Source organism: Oncorhynchus masou, chromosome 18, assembly GCF_036934945.1.
Source record: "Oncorhynchus masou masou isolate Uvic2021 chromosome 18, UVic_Omas_1.1, whole genome shotgun sequence".
Classification (NCBI taxonomy): domain Eukaryota; kingdom Metazoa; phylum Chordata; class Actinopteri; order Salmoniformes; family Salmonidae; genus Oncorhynchus; species Oncorhynchus masou.
Window position 1 is genome coordinate 21,296,771 of NC_088229.1, and position 23,262 is coordinate 21,320,032.

At 43.6% G+C, this 23,262-nt stretch overlaps 1 protein-coding gene and 1 long non-coding RNA gene across 2 annotated transcripts; both read left to right on the plus strand.

The window, feature by feature from the left end:
• Positions 1-7,468: 7,468 nt before the first annotated feature.
• LOC135504195 (microtubule cross-linking factor 2-like) lies at positions 7,469-18,002 on the plus strand. The gene is made up of 9 exons (XM_064922543.1): positions 7,469-8,421; positions 9,034-9,258; positions 10,350-10,508; positions 13,091-13,156; positions 13,251-14,456; positions 14,595-14,735; positions 14,935-14,988; positions 15,868-17,145; positions 17,421-18,002. Exons 1-9 carry the CDS (start codon positions 7,660-7,662, stop codon positions 17,472-17,474), a joined length of 3,945 nt encoding a protein of 1,314 aa, XP_064778615.1. The 5' UTR covers positions 7,469-7,659; the 3' UTR covers positions 17,475-18,002.
• Positions 18,003-19,740: 1,738 nt separating this feature from the next.
• Positions 19,741-22,614, plus strand: LOC135504196 (uncharacterized). Its single transcript, XR_010450100.1, has 2 exons — positions 19,741-20,010; positions 22,159-22,614. It is a non-coding gene; the product is annotated as an uncharacterized LOC135504196 (long non-coding RNA).
• The last annotated feature ends 648 nt before the right edge of the window (positions 22,615-23,262 follow it).

Below are 23,262 nucleotides of genomic sequence, written 5' to 3' on the forward strand. Positions count from 1 at the left end.
GGGTTTGTTCCCAACCGAAACCACCTGTAAAGTAAAACATAAAATGGTACAGAAATATGTTTTAGAGAAATAATTGAATTCAAATTGGAATATATTAACATGACAATACATTCACATTTCTGGGCATACTTCTTATTGTTGCAACACCTGGTTGACCACTCTTCTCCATCCTTAGAAGGTTATTTGCATGCAGCTCTCTGTTTTTCCTCTAGTCTGTCCTTTTCTACACTTGCTGCATCTGCAATATATAAAACCACCTTATAAAACAAACCCATGTGCTCCATTTTGTGTGTTTATCAATGAATCTTAAATGTTATGGAATCGTGTGTAAGTATCTGTGTTCCAATGTGAGTTAATACCCAGGTCTCCATTCTCCATGGCTCTGACGTCAGGTCTTCGATGGCATTCTTACGCTGCCAATAGCCTCACCATGCCAGGCTCCAGTTCATTCAGAGTCATGGTGAAATTATACATCTATGCAGGTCATGTAGTTATTCTCCACAGTTACACACTTCCTGGTATCACAGAGACGGTCTCTCGAACCTCAGGCATATCCTCAGTCTCCTTTTCTCCAGCACTTGCTCCTACATACAATACTATACACATTAGCCTACTACAATCTACAGACAGTTGCATTCACACAAACTTTAAAGCAACATATATAACCATAATAACTAGGACTGCTGTAGCACACTAAGTCAACAGTACTTACAAATACACTTATACCTTACCTTCCCCTAAAACCACTGCATGTTTATGTAAAAGGAAGAAACACTGTTTAAGAAAAATGTTTTGCCATTGTTTAAAAACAGTTGGACAAATCACAGGTGTGTGTGCTCGCTTGGACAAATCACAGGTGTGTGTGCTCGCTTGGACAAATCACAGGTGTGTGTGCTCGCTTGGACAAATCACAGGTCTGTGTGCTCGCTTGGACAAATCACAGGTGTGTGTGCTCGCTTGGACAAATCACAGGTCTGTGTGCTCGCTTGGACAAATCACAGGTCTGTGTGCTCGCTTGTTTATTTTTCTTAGTATCCCCCTTCTCTGACTTATTGTTGACTTCATACACTTTAGGCTCCACACTGTACATACACTCTGTCCACTTCCCATACAGCACACGGCGCCATACAGTTACCGATGTCTGATATTATAAAACACAGGTGCATTCTACACTTGGTGTATTTATTTATATTTTTGCTCAATCAAAGGCACTAGCTTGTGTTATTTTTTCTTAGTATCCCCCTTCTCGTGCAAAATTATTCAGCCCCTTTACTTTCAGTGCAGCAAACTCTCGTGAGGATGACTTATTGTTGACAATCCACCTGTGTGTAATCAAGTCTCCGTATAAATGCACCTGCACTGTGATTCATACACTTTAGGCTCCACACTGTACATACACTCTGTCCACTTCCATAGGACAAGAATCAGTCGTATATTGCACAAATCTGGCCTTTATGGAAGAGTGGCGCCATACAGTTACCGATGTCTGATATTATAAAACACCCCCAAAAACGTATTATTCAGTGAAATTATTCAGTTTACGCTGTGCATGTGGCATTTTTGGGCCTGTTAACTTCAGCAGGGACAATTTATTTTTCTACAGGACCATTGCGAAAACAACCTGATGGAGTCTGCAAAAGACCTGAGACTATTTTCTTTATAAAGCAAAATCTTTTTCAAAAATAAACATATCCATGGAGGGGCAAGTCAAAGTCCAGCATGCATCGACTGTGGAAAGGCCTTCCAGGATACAATCAAAGGCACTGTTTTGCAAGGAGGAATGGGAAAAAATGTCAGTCTCTCGAGACTAGATCTAAGTAAGAGGACTTTTAGTCCTGACACAATTGTGTCCCAGATTCTTCACAAAAAAATACAGTTTTATATCTTTGTGTTTCTGGGCAAAAAAACGGGCAAGGTTTTTGTCAATTATGTCCTCCATTTTTGTTACCATCACCCTCAGCAGATGAGATGGCTCCACCAGTCTAGTGTTCTCAGTGTGGCACTTCCTGTTGATAAAGGATGTTGCATCAGAAGATCCTTTAGCATAGTTATGCTCAGAACCCATGTGGACCAGCAGCCTCTCACATGCCTTGCAGTCATGGAGGATTTGCTCTTTGCACCTCATGTGCACGCCATCCGCTTATATAGCTCAGGATCTCATCCATCAACCAATCACCATCTGCATCCCCCTTGTGTTGATCTGTGTATTGTGGAAATCATATTTGTGAGTAATACAAACACCTATTTTTTATGTTGTTTGTGTCTTATTGAAATTGTTTACCATTGTAATTGCTGTAAGGTCACTGTCTGAAGCAGTGGGAAGATTCTCTGAGTTGGCCTGCTTCGTCGGGACTAGAGCCGGAAGCAAGTGGGGTAGGAAAAGTGGTGTCTTTGCCGTGGAGTAGTTTTTTATTTATTTAACCAAGCAAGTCAGTTAAGAACAAATTCTTATTTACAATGACGGCCTACACCTGCCAAACCTGGATGACGCTGGGCCAATTGCGAACCGCCCTATGGGACTCCCAATCACAGCCAGTTGTGATACTGCCTGGATACAAACCAGGGCGTCTGTAGTGAAAACCTCTAGCACTGAGATGCAGTGTCTTAGACTGCTGCACCACTCGGGAGCCCAGTAGGTTGTCATCTGGATCTATCTGGCAGTTTGTGTTACTAGTACAGGCAGAGGGGTTGAACCTGTGCCCACCTTTCTCCATAATAACTAAGAACAGATTTTAGAAAAAAAATACAACTGAAACATTAGGATAAATGTTTGAAATACCCTCTGATTTTTCATCTCCTTATTTCCTTTTATGTTGTCATCTGAAGGTGAATGCAGGAGATGAAGGCAGAAGAGGAAGGCCCAAGAAAACATGGCAGGGAACATTGGAGAATGAGCACCTACAACAACTAGCACAATGAGCGAGTGATTCAATGTAGAGGGCTGCGGGTCCTGACAGAAATCATTGCAGCATGGTCAGCATCTTTCATGCTGCGGGTGGGAGTGAGCGGTCAGACAGACTACCTTGGGTTTACATTTTTTTTTATTGTCCCATAGATTATTTGGAAACAATCGTCTTTCTGCTTTGTATGCGTTAGCCTAGGCCTACATATATTGGACCGCGGCTGGGTTTGGGACCTCTAATTCAATGTAAGACTCATGATTACCCTACATAAACAGACATGATATTACATTACAACTAACAATTTACCTGTCCTGATTAAATTTGTTATTTCATTATTTCTAGGACACTCCGTAGGGTTAGTTAAAAGCCTTGCTGGCATGGTGGAGTAGTTCCTGACCTAAAAAGAAATTGGTGAATATTTTTTATGATCCTGTTTTGGATGTATTATACTTTGTCAAATACACAGGAGGTTGGCGGTACCTTAGTTGGGGAGGACAGACTCGTGATAATGGTTGGAGTGAAATAAGTGAAATGGTATTGATACATTAAACACATGTCTATGTGTTCAATGCCATTTGCACCGTTCCAGATGTTATTATGAGCCGTCCTCCACCGATGAAATAGTGTGTCTAGTGGTCAGAATGGGAGTCCAAATAGTCCTGCATCACAGGAGTAATATAATCCGGGTTTCTGCAAAGCATGACAGTGAGTGAGTCCTAGTCTAGGTTGAGTTGGAAGAAGCTTGGGCATATTTAATGTATTAGTTTTAAATCAACTTACGTAAATTGCTTCCGAAGGAAATCCAGCTTGAAGCTGTTCTCTTGTCTGAGAGCCCTCTTCCATGGATTTCTGTCATGTCTTATTATGTCTGTTCCTGTCCTTTCTCTTCACTCTGTCTCTCTCTGCTGGTCTTATTAGGTTACCTTCTCTTTCTCTCCTTCTCCAGCTGTTCCTCATCTCCCCTAACTAGCTCGTTCACCCTTTCCCCACCTGTTCCCTTTTTTCCCTCTGATGAGGTCTCTATTTCTCTCTCTGTTCCTGCTACTTTCGGTGTCAGATTCTCGTTTGTGTTTCTCATGCCAGAAGCAAGCTATCGTCTCGTTTGCTTCCTCCTAGTCCTATCCTGTCGGAGTCTGCCTGGCAGGTGCATCCTGTACACTACTAACTATCTTTTGTTTGCACCGTGTCCAGTTCATCATTTGCTACGTGTGATCAGCTACCACCGTTCCTCTGTGACCCGCACCGACCCAGAGCGACCTGCAGCCTGTCGCCGCTACCCAGCTATTCATCAGAGGGACTTTAGTTTCATTTGTCGCCCTCTCTGCGGGTAGTCTATTGTGCCATTGACAACATTGGAAGAGGATCTATGCCATTCCTGTTTTTTCATTAAAAGAACTCTGTTTCTGTTAAACCGCTTTTGGGTCTTCACTCAAGTACATAACAGATTTCTATCCCAGCAAGATCTAGAAGAAAAACGTTTGCGTTAGTTTGATAGTGATTTCTATGTGCAAGGTTTTCAACTGTGTAATACACCTTTTACGTATTTAACCTTCATTTAACTAGGCAAGTCAGTTAAGAACAGATTCTTATTTACAATGACGGCCTACCGCGGCCAAACCCTAACAACACTGGGCCAATTTTGCGCCGCCCTATGGAACTCCCAATCATGGCCTGTTGTGTTACAGCCTGGAATCGAACCAGTCTGTAGTGACACCTCTGATATGCAGTGCCTTAAACCGCTGTGCCACTCGGGAGCCCTACTGATTGCATTTACATTTGATTGAACATACCTTGAGTTCAGAACATCAAACAACTTGTTCATTTTTTCCAGGAACAAGGCTGTGCATTCCACCTCCTTAGGCAGTTTCCTAGCTGCCACATAGTTTGCATTCCTCAAATAAAAGAAGCATTCCTTATTATTACTACATGTTTTATGATGTTCCATCTTTTCATGCCAACATGTATTAATATTAGTATAGTTATGTGGTAGTACAGTACTTTCAAGCAATAACAGGTTAGTGTAGAGTCTTGAATGTATAGTGTATGAATTTGTAAATTATTGTCGATATTTATGTTTGTGTGCTTCTTTACCTGCAGAGACAGTGTGGCTAAACACCTGTGTTGCCAGCTTCATTCGCATGTTTGTGAAGGGTGGCAGATTAATGTGTTTGTCCGTCAGTTTTTGTACCATCCTGATTGGGTGCCCTTCGTCCAGCTTGTAACCATGGTAGCCCACCAAAAGCGTTGTTGCACAAAGGCCAGGGTCCAACGGGAGCACGGGTTGGGGACAAGTTTGGAGGAGTGGTAGTGGTTCTTCACCGTGATGTCGTTGAGACCACGGTAGTCGATGCACGTCCTGCCTCCCCCGCTGGCGCAGGGTTCTTCTTTGTGGAGAAGGACAAAACCCTGCGCCGGCGGCGAGGGAGGCAGAAGGACAGATGAACCCTGCAGCTAGGGAGTCCTCAATGTTGGTCTCCATAGCCTTGGTCTCCAGGAGAAGGTCGATCCCGAAGTCATAGGGTCTTTGCGGCAGAAGTTAAGTGGCCTGGGCCTTACTAAGCAACTCCCAGAGGTCCTGGTACTCTGTGGGAATGGCGGAGAGGTCTGGGGGAACTTCCGAACCTCCAGGAACACGTCCCGGGGCAGGCTACGCTGACTTCAGGCAATGAGTTTGGCAGAACGTTCTCCAGCCCATGATGGCACCAGCAGACTAGTCTTTAAGGGGGATATGTCACTGGAGCCAAGAGAATCCAGATACCACGGGAACCTGAGGAGACTTAATAAGCAGGAATTGGATCATCTCGCTGTGGTTCCTTGACACAGGTAGGTTGATGGGGTGGTATTGTGGGTGACCCGGCCTCTCACTAGGTAGTGAGAGGAAATGCAAAACGGATGCTTCACATTTATACACCCGGTGAAATATCTGTCTCATTGTTCTGTGTTACTACACTCCAATGTTTAAAAAATTTTTTTTTTTTCGACAGCCGGATGCTAAACGGGTGCTGAATCACAGATTCAGCTAATGACTGAAAGTGCCTAAATACAATTGACATATTTTTAGGAATGTAATACATTTTATTTATCAGTGGGCGGAGAACAAACCCCTCTTCACATTGTTTAAGATAGAGGTGAAATATTATTTTGTAATGATCAGTAAGTGTAAAAACAAAAAAGCAATTCGTAACATAAAACTTTTCGACAAATTGAATATACTGTATATCTCGATATGTAATACCGCTGTCTGTTGGGTTTATGTACTCTTGTTTGTATATTTCTGTTTTGTATTTGTTTTATTCAGAATTTTAAAAATGATGGACTACGGTGTCGCTCCGAGGACACAGCACTGATAAAGGCCAGGAAACGAGTTGTCACTAGTTACCACAGCCACAAAGTCAACATTGTCTATATCATAAACTTTCATGAAATCAAAAATTTGATTTTTGGTTTTAATTTACGGTTAGGGTCTGGAATAACGTTAGCAGTGTGGCTAAGGTTAGGTTTAAAATCAGAGTTTAAGAAGAGAAATTGTACATAAATACGACTTTGTGGATGTGGTAACTAGTGACGACCAGAATAACGGGTGCTATGATACATCACCTCATCTGATAGTCTCAGTGGCAGCGTTGCAAGAGTTGTAATTTCTATTTTCTGGCCACTTGAGGGAGTCATTTATCAAAAAAGAACATGGGCGCACCGGACGCACTGGGGTCACCCGGAACCTCAGCCGCCCAGAACTGAATTGAGTACACCCATTGGAAGGGCTGTTTCATTTTCCCATAAATTTGTCTATAAAAAAATAAGATGTTTGCATGACGTAGCCCATCACAGAAATAGAATAAATGAAAATTGGGATTTCAATATAACATTCCATTATATTCTATTTTGGAATGAAATTGAGGAATAACTGGAACCGCCTTTATAGCAATTCAACGTCTATTCCATGTTGGTTCAACATCAACAAACGTTGATTCAACAAGTGTGTGTCCAGTGGGTAGCCTCATAATTAATTAGGCTATTACTCCATGACTTGTCGTGATGTGTGTTTTGTCCTATATTTAAATTTATTTTTACCTCTGTCCCCGCAGGAGGCATTTTTTCCTTTTGGTAGGCCGTCATTGTAAATAAGAATTTGTTCTTAACTGACTTGCCTTGTTAAATAAAGGTTAAATAAAATAAACAGTATGAACCGGGGTGCAACTTTCACTGGGGGCGGGGGGACATGTCCCCTTCACATTCTGAAATCTACTTTTTATCCCCACAGTTTTATCATTGGGATGTGATACAAAACGAGGCAACGACTTGATACATAAAATAAAAAAATATGTCCCCCCACTTCTAAAACCAAAGTTGCGCCCATGGTATTAACATATGACCAATAGACCGTAGCCTATGAAGTTGTGTTATGCTCAGTGCAGAATGCATGATGTGCAAAGCTGGCAATTTCATTGGCGAACCCCATACTTTGCCACAGTGCGCGCGTAAAAGATGGGCGGGGTATGCTTACATTTCTGGTCAGGTTTAAATCAAGCAATGTGACAGCACACACTTGACCGACTGGCCGAAGGATGAACTGAAGTGCGCTGGTCTCTCCTTCCTTCTGTCATTCGCTTCTACAGAAAATAGCCGTGGAAATTCTGTTATAACTCATTCCGTTTATTTTGATGGACTCAGCAAAGAATAATAGACTGTATTAATTAATTAGGGGCAATTCTTCATTTTATGCACTAGGCTATGTATTAAGAAAAAAGGAAAAGAAATGAACAGCAGAGATGTTGACAGTCCGGTGCCAAGACAGACGCACAGGGGAGAAAAACAGCCCAAGGCACAACAGGGTGTCAGGATGAAGAAAAAGCGAACCCCATCGAATGCGTCGCCCAAACATGCCCCAGACTCATCCAGGTCAACAGGGACTGTCCGGCGCATCATGGGCAAAGGGAAAGAGATTCAACTGGAGAAAGGGAAGCGCACAGGAAGGGGCGCACCATCCGTTACGGAGTGCCCAACAAATCTAAGCACACCGAGAAAACGATATGAAGCTAGCAATGCTTCGGAGGATTTGAGCAATGATTCAGATTGTGTGACGGGGAAGCTATCCTACTCGGACAGAAGTTCTGACATTTCTGACTGGACGGAAGGATTTCTGACTGCATCGGAGGGAAACCAACTTTCCGCGGACACTCCGTCTCCAAGCTGCGAGGCAGGACCAAGTGGCGGAGAAAGAGAGGCAAATAGAGACAGGTTGAGTGGGAATGCACAAATCAGTGTACGTGATATGAGCACTGGAGGCAGCGCATTCAAACGGCTAGGCCTATCACAGGGAAATTCTATTATGCATTCTGTCTGGGATGGAAACCATTCTCCTGGATGCGGAGGGTCCGTTCTTGCTTTCCTTCCCTCGCTGAATGGCAGTGGAGCGTCCATGGTTAATTCAGAACCGACCCGGGATCTCGTGGACGAGACGCACGAGGATCTTGTCAGAGAAAACGACGATTTGAGATCGGAAAATCAGTATTTGAAAGTAAGATAATTCATTAAATCTACATGTCATTACGCGTAAAATGTGTTTTTTATTTATTATTTCACACATTGCCCCAAGGGCTTGGTCCCTCTTATCATAAAGAAAATACGTTGAATATCGACTGATTTGAATATAGATGAATACTGAAGGATTGAAACCAGAACGCAGGCACGCACATGACATCAGTTGTTGTCAAGGTTAGACAGACAGACATTCCTTAGCAGAGCAGCTTAGATACTTTCTGTAATTGGCCGTGTCAACCTTAATTACTAGCATGCGACTGCAGGAGCCGCAGCACGCACAAGGACCATCAAAAGTCATCACTCACAGTGGGCAAAATTATCATTATCTGGCTAATTAATTGGGCCCTCAAAAAAATGGGCCATGTGTTAGAAATGCCAGAGTCGATTTTTGGTCCCATTCCTCCCCTACATAGTACACACACGCACACGCACGCACACACACACACAAACGCACACACACACACACACACACACACACACACACACACACACACACACACACACACACACACACACACACACACACACACACACACACACACACACGATGATGCTGTTGATGATGATGATTGTTGGTTGTCCTGTCCAGGATGAGATGGAGGAGATGCGCTGTGAGATGTTGGAGATGCGGGATCTGTTCCTGGAGGATGAGGTGTGTCAGCTTCAGGAGCTGCGGCTGCAGCTGGAGCAGGCCAACAAGTTGTGTCGCATCCTGCAGTACCGCCTCCACAAGGCCGAGCGCCGTAGCCTCAGGGTGGCCCAGACTGGCCAGGTGGAAGGGGGACTGGTCCGCTCCCTGGAGCATGACGTCAAGGTGAGGGGTCTGCGTGTTTATGTGTGTGGAGTGCTCACTCAAAGCAACTTTTCATTTTCAGGCATCTTTGTCCTGTAGGGACTGTACTGTAATCCTTCCTTCTCTTGCTCTGTTGCATAGTGTTATCAACAGGGTCGAGTGATTCATTATGATTCCAGTCAATGTACCAAACCCTGAAAAAATCCCTTTGAATGGCTGTACATTCCACTCTACTGTTTCATGAGTTCAGGGTATTTTACATAAATTACACTGCTCACATCATATGACTCAGTTTTTTAAGTGCACACTTAACTTTACAGTATTTAACAATGTTTTATGGCTCAGCTTACTGTTACATCCTGTCAGATGTGCTTCAAGAAATGTGAAGTATGTCTGCTTAATGTATCTGTGAGTGTGTGTGCTTTTGTTTGGGTTTTGTTGTGGTGGAGTGGCATTTTTGTGGTTGCCACTTGCTGTGAACTGCCCAATTAAAGACATTAAAGAGACATTATGACAAATACAATTACTCCGACCGACCAGCCTCAAGGGGTGAGTGGGTAGATCACTGTGGAAAGTTTACTGGCATGTTGGCTGATTCCTCTGTTAGAGGCTGCAATGCTCAGTTTCTTTGCTCAGCTGTGTGTGGTGATAGAATGCCTACCAGTAGCATGGCAGAGAATCTGGTACTTTTTGCTTCCCCCTCACCCCCTCTTCCCATCTTCACATTCTAACACGGAGATATGTTTTTTTGTATTACTGCCAAAAGATGTAAAAATACAGATACAGTATAGTTTCTCTTGGAGAGTAAATAGCACAATATAATAATGTACTGAACACCACCTTACAATCACATGCATCATCTGGACCTGCCCTAGGTTGCTCCTCAAGGGATGTTTCATTCACCTTATTACAATGCAGAAAACACAGGGTTGTTGTTTTGAAGGCTGATATCTGGATAATTGTCTTGTAATTTTCTATGACAAAGACACAAAATTATTGTTATCTAATGCACTATTACGTCAAAAACAACCGCTAATTCCCTCCAACAAAGACAGGTGTCTGTTAGTGTTTTATAGTATTGAAAGTTTGTTGTGGTTGACTTCTGTTCACAGGTAGCAAAGAGTGTATCCCTCCGCCTGCACAATGAGTTGGAGTCCGTGCAACAGAAGAACTCCCGGCTGGAGTGGGAGAACGATGCGCTTCGGGAGAGGCAGCAGGAGCTGGAGGTGGCAAAGCAAGTTCAGCAGGGCGAGATGGAGAAAGCCAGAGAAGTACTGCTTTTACACACCACCACCAACTGTATTAGTTTAATTAGCATATACCCTGCCCATTTCCCTCCCCAAAGACCAATTTGTGCCACCCATAATTGAGAAACTTACATGCCAAGTATAGACCATATATTGTGTTCCTTACAGATGATAGGAAAGAGCAGAAGCTCTGAACTATCCATTCAGACCCCAGTCCCACCTACAGGTTATTGAAAATGTGTCATTTTAGTATTACTCCAATGGGTTTCCTCAAGGAGAAAACCTGCACTCTATGTCAAAGATAATAAAACAAAAAAACTATAGTAAATACTACAGTAATTTCTGCAAAAACACTACAGTGTATACTACAGTCCACAATGACATGCATTAATTACTTTAGTATATCCTACAGTTTTCTTTTACTACAGTATTTATACTATAGTTACCTGTACATGTTACAGTATAGTACAGTAAATACTACATTATTCACTACAGTGAATACTACTAAGTCCACAAAAACATTACAGTGAATACTATAATATCTATACTATAGCATACTACAGAATTCTTTCATGTATAAGAGTCCTATTCCTTCATGTAGTACTCTATACACTTCAGTTATCCCATATCAACCAGTTACTCCCCATGCATCCTACTGTCACTCTGAAGTGAGGTGACACATGACCCTGACTGGATCCTAGGACTTTGCTGGGCCTAAGGCTCAGGGCATGGCTAGTATCTGACTGCTGGGCGGTGGGCACTGAGTGAGGTAGAGTGGTACTGCATGTAAATCAAATAACATTTTATTTGTCACATGCGCTGAATACAACAGGTGTAGGTAGACCTTACATTGAAATGCTTACCTACAAGCCCTTAACCAATAACCCAGTTTAAAGAAGAAAAGAAAAGTACAAAATAAAGGTAAGAAATAATTAAAGAGCAGCAGTAAAATAACAATAGCGAGGCTATATACAGGGGGTACCGGTACAGAGTCAATTACATTTACATTTAAGTCATTTGGCAGACGCTCTTATCCAGAGCGACTTACAAATTGGTGAATTCACCTTATGACATCCAGTGGAACAGCCACTTTACAATAGTGCATCTAAATCATTTAGGGGGGGGGGTGAGAAGGATTACTTTATCCTATCCTAGGTATTCCTTAAAGAGGTGGGGTTTCAGGTGTCTCCGGAAGGTGGTGATTGACTCCGCTGTCCTGGCGTCGTGAGGGAGTTTGTTCCACCATTGGGGGGCCAGAGCAGCGAACAGTTTTGACAGTTTTCAATGTGCGGGGGCACTGGTTAGTTGAGGTAATTGAGGTAATATGTACATGTAGGTAGAGTTATTAAAGTGACTATGCATAGATAATAACAGAGAGTAGAAGCAGCGTAAAATAAGGGGGGGGGGGGCAATGCAAATAGTCTGGGTAGCCATTTGATTAGATGTAAAGGAGGCTGAACTTGGGGGACACAGTTGACATTTTTCTCACTAGGGACTGCAGAGAGAGAGAAAGAGGGACCAAAATAGGTAAATAGTTATCTCTCTCTCTCCCCTCTGGTCCTATTTAGCATGGGTACATCTGGGTCAGGAGGATGAATTACAGCATCAAAAAGGCTGTGGCTTAGCTACTGGCTTACTGCCATACTATCACTGAATTCCATGTCATCAACTGGTGGCCATGGAGTCACCCATGCAGGTCTTTCTTAATGACAGTGCAGTGCAGTCCAGCTACCCGTGTTTAAATTTAATCCAGGATTCGGTGCTTTGTCGTCAGCTCAGCCTAGTCTGCTCATCTGAGACAGCTGCTACTCCTTTTGATCCTGACTAGGAAATCCACTTAGATGACCTAATCTGGGTAGACTATTACCAGGGAACCTAGTCAAGATCAGTGTAAAGGAAGATTGACATTTTAACGACCACCACTGTTACTGCAGTTTGCCTGTCTTGGTTGCTGCCTTGCTTTGAGACTGAGACCTTAAGGTTGGTGATAGTAATATCATATTGGTTGTCACAATGCCGTTTATTGTTGTTCTTTTACACCAGACTCATCCACTGTTCACTGCCTTGGGGTCTATTTATTACAGACCTAGTTTTGATGGGGCAATTCCCACTGCAATACCTCAGTAAGATGATTATTTTGAGTACTTTAACCCCAGTGATCCCTGCTTGAGACATGAGAAAGACAGAGACTGACACGGTGACACCAACCTACATTCCTCTCATACTCTGCAGTGCAAACATTCACAACTCATACAGGATGTTAATGTTGGGACGTTATAAGACATAGACAAACAGTGTGTTTGTAATGGAACAAATTCATTTGTGTACACATGTACTTTGACTCTTTTGGTTTGTTTCTCTTGGACATTAAATGCTGTGTGTAAACATTGATATCCTGTAAGAATCTCGAAGAATATTCTAAGATACAGACAGGAGTGACAGACAGGAAGGAGACAGGGGTGGAAAGCTGAAAGAAAGTTGGTTTATTAGGATGACATCTATATCCTCTCCTCCTCTGTCATGTTTTCATAGGGTGGTAAATATGCCGTTTATGATACTGTTGAACCATCAGAATTCTTTGACATTTGTTTTACTTTACTTCTCAGAGTTCTCTGAAGAGGAAAAATGTCAGATCACCAAACATCAAGACTGAGAAGATGCTGTCTCCCCAGGTAAAGATCTAATATTATATTTTCATATGAGTGACTTCATTAGAGTACATTTATGTCATCTTTAATGACATTGTTGTGCCATTTGACTCCTCAGGATGACAGTGCTGATCTGAAGTGCCAGCTTCACTTTGCCCAGGAGGAATCAGCTCTCATGTGCAAGAAGCTGAGCAAGATGGTGTCGGAAATTGAGTGCATGCGTGAGGTTCTGTCAAAGTACCGCTCGGCCTATGGAGACGTAGATGCTGCTGCCCACTCCTCTGAGGGTGGTACTGCCAAGTCCCCCCACACCAGGGAGGCAGAGGTCAAGGTTCACCTGCGGCTGGTGGAGGAGGAAGCGACGCTGCTGAGCCGCCGTATTGTAGAGCTGGAGGTGGAGAACCATGGCCTCCGGGCAGAGATGAGCGACATGAGGGAGAGCGTATTAGGAGGAGGAGGAGAAGAGAAAGAGGAGCAGCCACAGAAGGGGGCCAGGGACAATGGGGATCTACCACTGCTTTATGTGAGGGATGTAGAGGATTGTGAACAGAGCTTGAGGATGGAGTGTATGCAGTTTGAGCAGGAGAAGAGGGAAGAGCAGAGAAGGAGTGTGATTGAGTGTTTTCAGGAGGAGGTGATGGAAATACAGCGTAGAGACCAACCTCAGACGGAGAGGTTGAGCCCCCTCAGTCAGATCCCTCGAAAGGGGTCTGTAGGTGGGGAATGGAAGCCCCTGGACAACCAGCAGAGTTATACATGCAGAGGCAGTGTTGCCCATGCCTTGAATATGAAAGACCATGAGGCCCTCCTTGCCTTGCGAGATCATGCCTGCCTTGTGACCTCAGCTATCCAGCTTTTTGTCTCACCGGCCAAGAATGGCCACAGCTCCCCTCCCTTATCTCCCCACATCTCTCGGGCAAAGTCTTACCCTCAGGGTAAAGCCCAGCCTCTGGCTCTGGACCCACTCATGCCAGGACACCTACATGAGGCTCTGGAGCTTCTGCAGGCAATGCTGTTAGCCTTAATGGGGAGGGTGGAGTTATTGGTGACACAAGGAGGAGAGTTGAGGGTTGAAGGAAATTGGGATCCCACCGCAATCCCATCCCTGGCTGATCAGGACACACAAAACAACACAGAGGTCCCAGCCAAGAAGGAAACAGGTGAAGGCCTGCACACAGCAGTGTTGAAGGAGAGAGTAAGACGAGCAACACAGTCAGACCACCTCGACATCTGCAGGGACCCCATGATGAGGCTCACTTTGAAGGTGCTCTGGGTCCTCCACCAGCGCTTTATGGGGAAGAGATCTGGCCTGGAGGGCAAAGAGGTATGAGGGAAAGGGAATGTAGGGGAACATGAATTGCAACATACTGTAACTGAAATGTTCATAAATCACTTTATTTTAGTAAGTAACAATGAAAGCCAAGATTTCAAGTATGTTAAACTTGTATTATTTTTTTTACAGAGCAGAGATCTTACGACTATGTCTATACTACACGGGTTGCTGCAGTACTTGGGCACAGAGCTGCAGGACTCAGAGGACAACATGGCAGGACAGGATGCGAAGGCCACATGGGCATCAGACTGGAAAGGCTTAGTCTCCAAGGTGAGCTAATGCCACTGTCCCGCTGTGGGCTCAGCCTATGAAGTCACTGTCCAATTACATAAGTTGATACTTAAGATCATTATCCCTTACAATGAGGGATACACCACTATTATGTTCTAAGGCAAGTGGATCAGACAGATATCCTGATTCTGAGAAATCATCACAGACTGTAATACCTCACTCTTTCTTTTAATAACAGGAGTATCCAGACCAGCCAGGCCATCCTAGAGGAATACAGAGTGAGATAACTGAGGTAAGGAAGTATTTTATTTTCTGTTTCCTCCAGCCACCAGGCTCCCATGTTTATATGTCCTGTGTTGTGTTGTGTTTGGGAGCATGTGATTGGATGTGATTCAGCAGTAAGCCCAGCTGATGTCTTCTATCTGGCAGGGGTTCTCCCTGGCCTGCATGCATACAGTACAGACATCATGAGATCAACGGTGCCACGGTATTTAGGCTAAGCTCTTGTGGGGGCTACTGCTAAAAGCAGAACTAACATGTGCATCCACAGCATTACAATACCCAGACAGACCCAGAGAGGGAATATGTGAGAGGGAGAAAGTGAGCAATGAAGAGAAAAATAGAAAAAGAAAGAGCCAGAGAGAGAGAAAGGGGAGAGAGAATGGTATAGTGTGGGGGAGAGAAAGTTGGAATGAAGTCTGGGTGTGTGTGGATAGAAAAGAAAGCGCACTGAACTCATGACTCACTCACTCGTGGTCGGTGTGTCATTGTCCAAAAACAATGAGTAAAACATTCACTTTTTTTATAGTCCATCTACATCTCTTCATCACATCCCGTTGTTTCAAAACAGGGAAGTGGTTTTCCTCCACATGTTGAACAATAACTTAAAACAGGTTTGTGGTTACCATTATTACATTTTAATGTAAAGAAGATCATTTTTCTGGCAAACAGAATAGCAATTTAAATCAAAAAGATCAATTGCAAATATTTCAGCTGTTGATAGGAGACAGATAGAAATACGAGACGACTAGCTAGCTACTAGCCCGTGGTGTTGCTAGGCCCAGTGATCCTTTGAATTGGGAAGAGCAGATTTATTTCTTTACATGGCTGCTTCCCCTGGGTTTCTGTGCTCTTTTCACCATAATATGAAGATACTCTTATTTCCCCACAGACAAGAAATAAGACCAAACCAGACCGCTCTATATTAGGTTCCAAGAAGAAGAACTGGTGTTACCTCAGCCAAGAGGCTGCCCAGCTAGACCGAGAAGACCCCTTTAAGACCTGGGACCACCCCATCATGCCCCCTAGCTTCCCTAATCTAAACTTGGACCAGTTGACCCTGGACAGTAGCTGCACTGCCCCAGAGAAGACTGTCCTCCGCATCTACTACAGTCCCCTGTCTGCACGGAGAGTCCATCTAGCTCATCTGAGGCACATTACCAACACTGATAGAAATTCTACTACCAGTGTAATCTCTGCCAGGCTTAGTACATCCCAAAACTCTCTCACTCCCTTATGTCTGAGGGTCTCCGCTAACTTGAGCGACGACATGAAAGAGATGACAGCTAGCTTACGACAGGCAGTTAACTCCAGTTCGCCGGAGAGGAGGAAAGGGAGGGTGATTGTGAGTGGGGGATGGACAGTGGATGTGGCCACCACAGGGACTCAGACCCAGATGCACCCACAGATGGTGAGTGTGGGTCTACAGACGGATGGGCCCTACAGTGTATGTGCAGTGAGAGGCAACCCTTTACGCCTCTCTGCCCGCACTCAACAGATCTCGACTTCCCTTGAGAGGCTCCCAGGGAGGACCGAGAGGTCCAAGTCAGGCTCCACCTCCCCAAAAATGTACCGCAGATACTCTGCCTCTGCTTCATCTTCATCGTCCATCTCCCCTTCCTCCACAACTGGTTTCACCACCACCTCCATCTCCTCCACCTCCTCCTCTGCCACTCCTGGCAGGGAGGGTGTTTTGTGGAGGCTTTCCCATCGGGGTCCTGCTGGGCCAACCTGGGCCCGCCCCATCAATCCCAGAGCTGGTCCAAGGCTTATTCACCATAGCACAATAAACAGTGAATTGAGCAGTGGAGGGAACAACACTAAACCCACCAGAAAACCTGGTGGTGCCAACCGGTATGGCCTAGTCACAGAGTTCTTGCGCAAAATGAGTGGTCGAACAGACAAGCCAGCACAAGCAACAGCACCGGGCGGGGGACAAAAGGGGAAATGCAGTCCAACTCATAAAACCCTGGAGGTTGTGCCCACTCGTCGCCCTGCTGCACCAGTACACAGGAACAACAGTGTCGCCAGGATTGGGAACCAGAGGTTCATGAAGCAGAGAGAGGAAGCGTGCCGCGGCCAGAAGGAGGAAAACTGCCCCAGTCAGGCCCACAGTCAGAACCAGGCTCTCAGAAGAGACCTGAACCTGGAGAGTAAATTGACACTGGAGGTGAGTACTGTAGGCCTACCCAACACAGGATCCACACACTGAACACATACTGTACCTCACGTATATTCAACTTACTGGCTAGTGGCTCATGTCTGTCCACACATACTAGTTAGCTTGCTTGGTTTTGAGAAGGATCCAAAAACTAAACAAATACTGTACTCACTGTACTGAGCCTCACTCTCATATTCAACTTACTGGCTAATGTATGTTATTCCTCTGTCTCTCCCTCCCCCTCTCTCTCTCTCTCTCTCTCACTCCATCCATCTCTCTCTCAGGATGGGAACTATGACTGTAGCAGTTCCAAGTCCTTGTCCTTCTGCTTTGCCTGATCATCTCGCCTTGGCCCTGACCAAGCTACAGCATAATATATATTCCTCCTCTGTAAATGGTTGTGGGTCAGGAGAGCCCAACTCCACCTGTGAGTAAGGGGGTGGAGCAGTATCACCTTGACACCACTGGACAGCTCATAAAGATTACAAGGGACATGGAGAATCCAAGGCCTGTGTTCTGGAATTCTGCTTTCAGTCATCAGGATGAATGGATAGAGGGAAGTACTTTAGAACCCATTATGATAGGGGGTATAGTTATTTGAGACACATACATGTCTATTATCTGCCTGTAGCATGTCCTTTTTGAAAGAGAAGAAGTTATGTAAGAAATTCTGTGCTAGAAAAACTATTTTTTTCTTCTTTTAGTTCAGCCCATGGCACTTCACCTTTTTACAATATGCAACAACCTTTTTGGACACACCAAGGCACTTACAATTGTCAGTACTCATTGATTTTGTATTATCTTATAGAACTAAATAATATTTTCTACATCTGTAAGAATATTGTCGGAATTAATAAACTACTATACTATGCAATTCTGTACTGTAATTAATGCTGTCCATACTTGTACTGTACGTACAGTGCTGTTCGGAAAAGTATTCAGTCCCCTTGACTTTTTCCACATTTTGTTACGTTACAGCCTTATTCTAAAATGTATTAAATTATGTGTTTTTCTCATCAATCTATACTGGTAGAGATCGGCCAGACGGAAGCCACTCCTTAGTAAAAGGCACATGACAGCCTGCTTGGAGTTTGCCAAAAGGCAACTAAAGAATTCTCAGACCATGAGAAACAAGATTCTCTGGTCTGATAAAAACAAGATTGAACTCTTTGGCCTAAATGCCAAGTGTCATGTCTGGAGGAAACCTGACACCATCCCTACGGTGAAGAATATTAGTGGCAGCATCCTGCTCTGGGGATGTTTTTCAGTGGCAGGGACTGGGAGACTAGTCGGGATCGAGACAACAATGAACGGAGCAAAGTACAGAGAGGTCCTTGATGAAAACCTGCTCCAGAGCGCCCAGGACCTCAGACTGGGGTGAAGGTTCACCTTCCAACAGGACAACGACCCTAAACACACTGCCAAGACAACGCAGGAGTGGCTTCAGGAAAAGTCTCTGAATGTCATTGAGTGGCCGATCCAGAACCTTGACTTGAACCCAATCGAACATCTCTGGAGAGACCTGAAAATAGCTCCCCATCCAACCTGACAGAGCTTGAGAGGATCTGCAGTGAAGAATGGGAGGAACTCCCCAAATACAGGTGTCAAGCTTGTCGCATCATACCCAAAAAGACTTGAGGCTGTAATCGCTGCCAACAAAGTACTGAGTAAAGGGTCTGAATACTCATGTAAATGTGATATCCATTTTTTATTTTCAATAAAATAGCAAAAATATTCTGAAAAACAGTTTTTGCTTTGTCATTATGGGGTATTGTGTGTAGATTGATGAGGGGGAAGAAAAAAACGATTTAATCAATTTTAGAATAAGGCTGCAACCTAACAAAATGTGGAAAAAGTCAAGGGGTCTGAATAGTTTCCGAAGGTACTGTATATGTACCATAGCCATGTGGCTGTCTGTTGGTACTCTGTGTTGGTTGAGCATGTCTGACCAGTGTTACAAAGTCATAACCTGCTGGCCCTGGTTCTGATCAGTGGCCTGAGCAGGATATAAGAGCAAAGTTGACAGCTCACTTTGAGACCTACCTCAGCCACAGAAATGTGGGTCTTAGAAGGGGTGAGAAGGACAGGGTTTATGGCCAGCTGTTCATTGTGTGTCACATGCACACAAACAAAGCGGAAATCACACTAAGCAGTTAATGAGATCAGATGTCCTGTCACTGTGTAGTCATGGAAGACTTACGGTTCCTGCCTCCCGCTCTACATTCCTCTCTGACTTTCACCCCTCCTGATGTCAATAACAGTTTTCCCAGATCTTATCCAAATGCATAGTGCAGTAAACAAGAGTGTCATCATAGAAAGATCATTCCTGTCTGCTGAGTGTAGGACTATGTAAAACTATGTATTTGATACCATTCCACTGATTTCGCTCCAACCACAAGCCTGTCCTCCCCAATTAAGGTGCCACCAACTTCCTGTGGTATACAGACAAGATTTACTTGAGTCCCAGCCCATGTGGGGTGGAGGGGAATGAGGCAACTGATGTACTGGCTAAACAAGCACGTTTCTCCCTGTCGCTGGCCCACACTCCAGTATAGTAGGTGGCGGTAATGCACCATAACGTTGACGGCCAACTGCCGATGAACCCCACAGAAGAAGACGTATTTCCTTTCAGTTGGACAAGAAAACATCGCACAGACACACGGTGTAGTCGACTAAAGTATATATTTGCACATTTCAATACATGTATCAGCTTCATGAGCGACAATAACATTCTACGCGTGAAATGGAGTCTGCTTACAATCGGTTCGATTCATATGACTTCGAGGTGGATTTGAATTTCCAGAGTGGTTTGAAAAATCTTCAGGCTACCAGCGAGGAAACTGTTTTGGGGATTAAATTATTATTTTACAATCGGTACGTGCTGCTGACATCATTTCACCAATCATATACACGAGCACTAAATGGTGAATACATAGTACTTTATTTGTTTATTATCAAAGAGTACGCTCAATAACTCAATTGTTTACATTTTTGTTCGTGGGGCATAAAACTGACGGATTCGGCGCCGCCAAATGTCACATCGATAGCTAAAATGCCGGCAACTGTAAATAAAAGCCCACCTGCAGAATATTTATGTTTATTAATGGTTTTGCCATACCCGTCCAGCGATGTAGTAGAGGATAAACGCCGTTTACGCACCTTTTTTTATTTGTGAAATAGCTTTTACTCGCCTTTTTATTTAGTTAATTATACTTTTAACTGCGTATTATAGCGTCACTTATCACTCTGTCCAACGGGAAAATTTGCCTACGAACTACCTTGGGCCAGGCCTATCGTGTGACAAGCGGGTGAGAGGTCGCTGACAGTGGGATATTTTTTCAACATCCATCGACTCCTGGGGTGTCAATAGACATCCCCATTCTTCCTGACTCGGAGAATGAGTGTACAACTAGTAAAAGTCGTTGATATTTCAGTCTGCTGTCTAGCTAGCTATGTAGCTAAAGAGCTCTTTGGCTGTAAAGATGGACTACTATAAATTCTCATAACAAAATAGCTTTTCTTGACAGTGAGTAGTGAGACACACAGTGGTGAGTCAGGCTGCAATGAAGGAGGCAAAGGAGATACACAGCAAGAGGTAGCATTGAAGCAAGTAGGGAGAGAGGTTAGTAGTACAGTGCTTCTCAAATTTGGGCTCCAGGACCCATGTGAGGTCCCCTAAAATGTTAAGTGTCCCCTGAGAGAATCGTTAATCTTAATAAAACACATTAATAATTTGTTTCTCTTCAAATGGGTAAGGAATACAACATTTTAGAATGAACTAAGGGCCTTTCACACTGTCAGAACTTCCTTTCATGTCATGATGTGTTGGGACAGCCTGTGTGAGCTAGAAGTTAGTGAAATATAAAGACTCTTATGTACTCGGAAACAAAAATATAAAAGGAACAATTTTCAGTGTTGACTTACCACTCATATATGTAGTAAATAAGTAGTGAAACGTATTATTGAGTAGAACATCTAACACCATTCCCAGACCAAACGTGCGCCATTGTGTGCAAATAGATTTTGTCCCTCCACACAAAACGCGATCACGACACGAAATATCAAAACAAACTGAACCAATTATATTAATTTGGGAACAGGTCGAAAAGCATTAAACATTGATAGCAATTTAGCACGCTAGCTAATTTGTCCTATTTAGTTAGCTTGCTGTAGTTAGCTAATTTGTCCTGGGCTATAAATGTTGAGTTGTTAATTTACCCGAAATGCACAAGGTCCTCTACTATGACAATGAATCCATACATAAAACAGTCAACCGAATCGTTTCTAGTAAACTCTCCTCCTTCGACTTTTCCTTTGGACTTTATTTGGGGATTGGCATCTAACATTCATAGTATTACCACGACAACCGTCCGACCTCAGTTCATCTTTCAAAATACCCACGTGGGTATAACCAAGGAGGAGATGGAGAGGCAGGACTTGCACCACGTTCAGCATCACAAATATAACTGACTAATATTTTAGCGCTTGGCAAGGCAGACACTCATTGGCGCGCGTGAGCAGTGTGGGTGCAATGATTGAATAACAGTGTATGTGTAAATGTATTTTGTAATGCTCACGCACACGACGTGAGCGGTGTCGTCAGAATGTAAGCTAGTGATCAATAACACGTTTTCATTAGGTTTTTGCGATATACTGCCATCTTGTGGTGACTAAACAATTGCATATAGGAACTATTACAAAGCGATGGTCCTTTAAAATAAATATTAGTGCTTGAAAAAGTACTTGAAAGTCTTTGAATTTGACTTGCCACTGTCTGTTTGAACCCTGTAATGGGATATTTCATAAGAGCAAATGTACTTTTTATTTTCAACAGGATCATTTGTTTACAAGTCTCCCAATAGTAGATCCTAAGTTTTTCTGTTGACAAAAGTAAAACAGTTGTACTCTCCTCTGTAAGCCATTTTCTTCGAAAACCATGAGGTATTGAAATGACCATGGCTATACATCTTAAAGATTGTGACTATTTGTTTGTTTTTCACATTCTTCATTTATCCTTGCTAGATTTGTCGAGCCCATTGACTTGGATGGGTACAAACAATGGCGTGTAAGTTCTACTGCCCTGTCCTCGACATCCTCCATGGGTGACAACATTGTACAGTTGGAGAAGTTTGACCACTTGACTATTGCAGATTCAAATTCTGATATTTGTGAAAGTACCACTGGTGGGACCTCAGTGAAGACAGATGCAGCCCTTTCATTCGAGGAAGTGTTCCGGCTAGTCCAAGCAGGAGAGGAGGTCCCAGGCCTGTCAAAGCTGGACATAAAACCTAATCATCAAACTCCAACTCCCTCGCAGATGGAGAGGAGGCCAAAACCCTGGGAGAACTCTAAGACACACATGTGACTTGTACACATTACTTTTTCCCCTACTGTCCACCTTTGAAGAAAAGTTCATTTTTACCAAGCTGTTAATATCCTCTAAACTTGCAATAAAAACATTTAATTTTTTGCTTTTCACCATTTGATCAAATAAGATAAAAATCGTCATTGCATTGCATTGTTCCTGTAGAACTTTTCAATCTGATCTGTCTAAAACAACTACACCAAACATGTTAAATAGTTCCAGTTTGACTCCTTTTATTTCCGAGGATAGTGTATTCAGCGAGGGTGATATTAGCACCTTGGAGTTGCTGGTTGTGAAGGAGCAGCCATGTAGTGTGAGTGGGGCCAGCGCTTAGTGTTCATCTTCTGCTTGGTGGCAGTATCTGCCCTCGTGACCTGTGCTGATGGTCCTTCAGAAGCTCTGGGTTGGGGGGGCTGGGTGATGGGGAGCAGAATGCTGTAGGGCATGGCCTTGTAAACTGTCAACTACAGAGAGACAATGACACAATAAATAAACAGGCACATCCTTATCCCTTTTGATTTTGAACAACAGAGATAGTGACTAATACTCTCTAAAAAATGACAGAGCACTACACATCTGAGGCCAGGAAACGGTCCCATAGAGTCAGATGTAGGGTCTTTACTATATGTCTTCTTACCTGCTCCTGACTGCTGAAGGTTGGAGGTCAGGCTTTGAACTGAACAAATTGGAAGGACAAATTTTACATACTGTATTTTATGGAAATGATAAATGAGACCCATTGAAAACAAATTAAGGCTGGT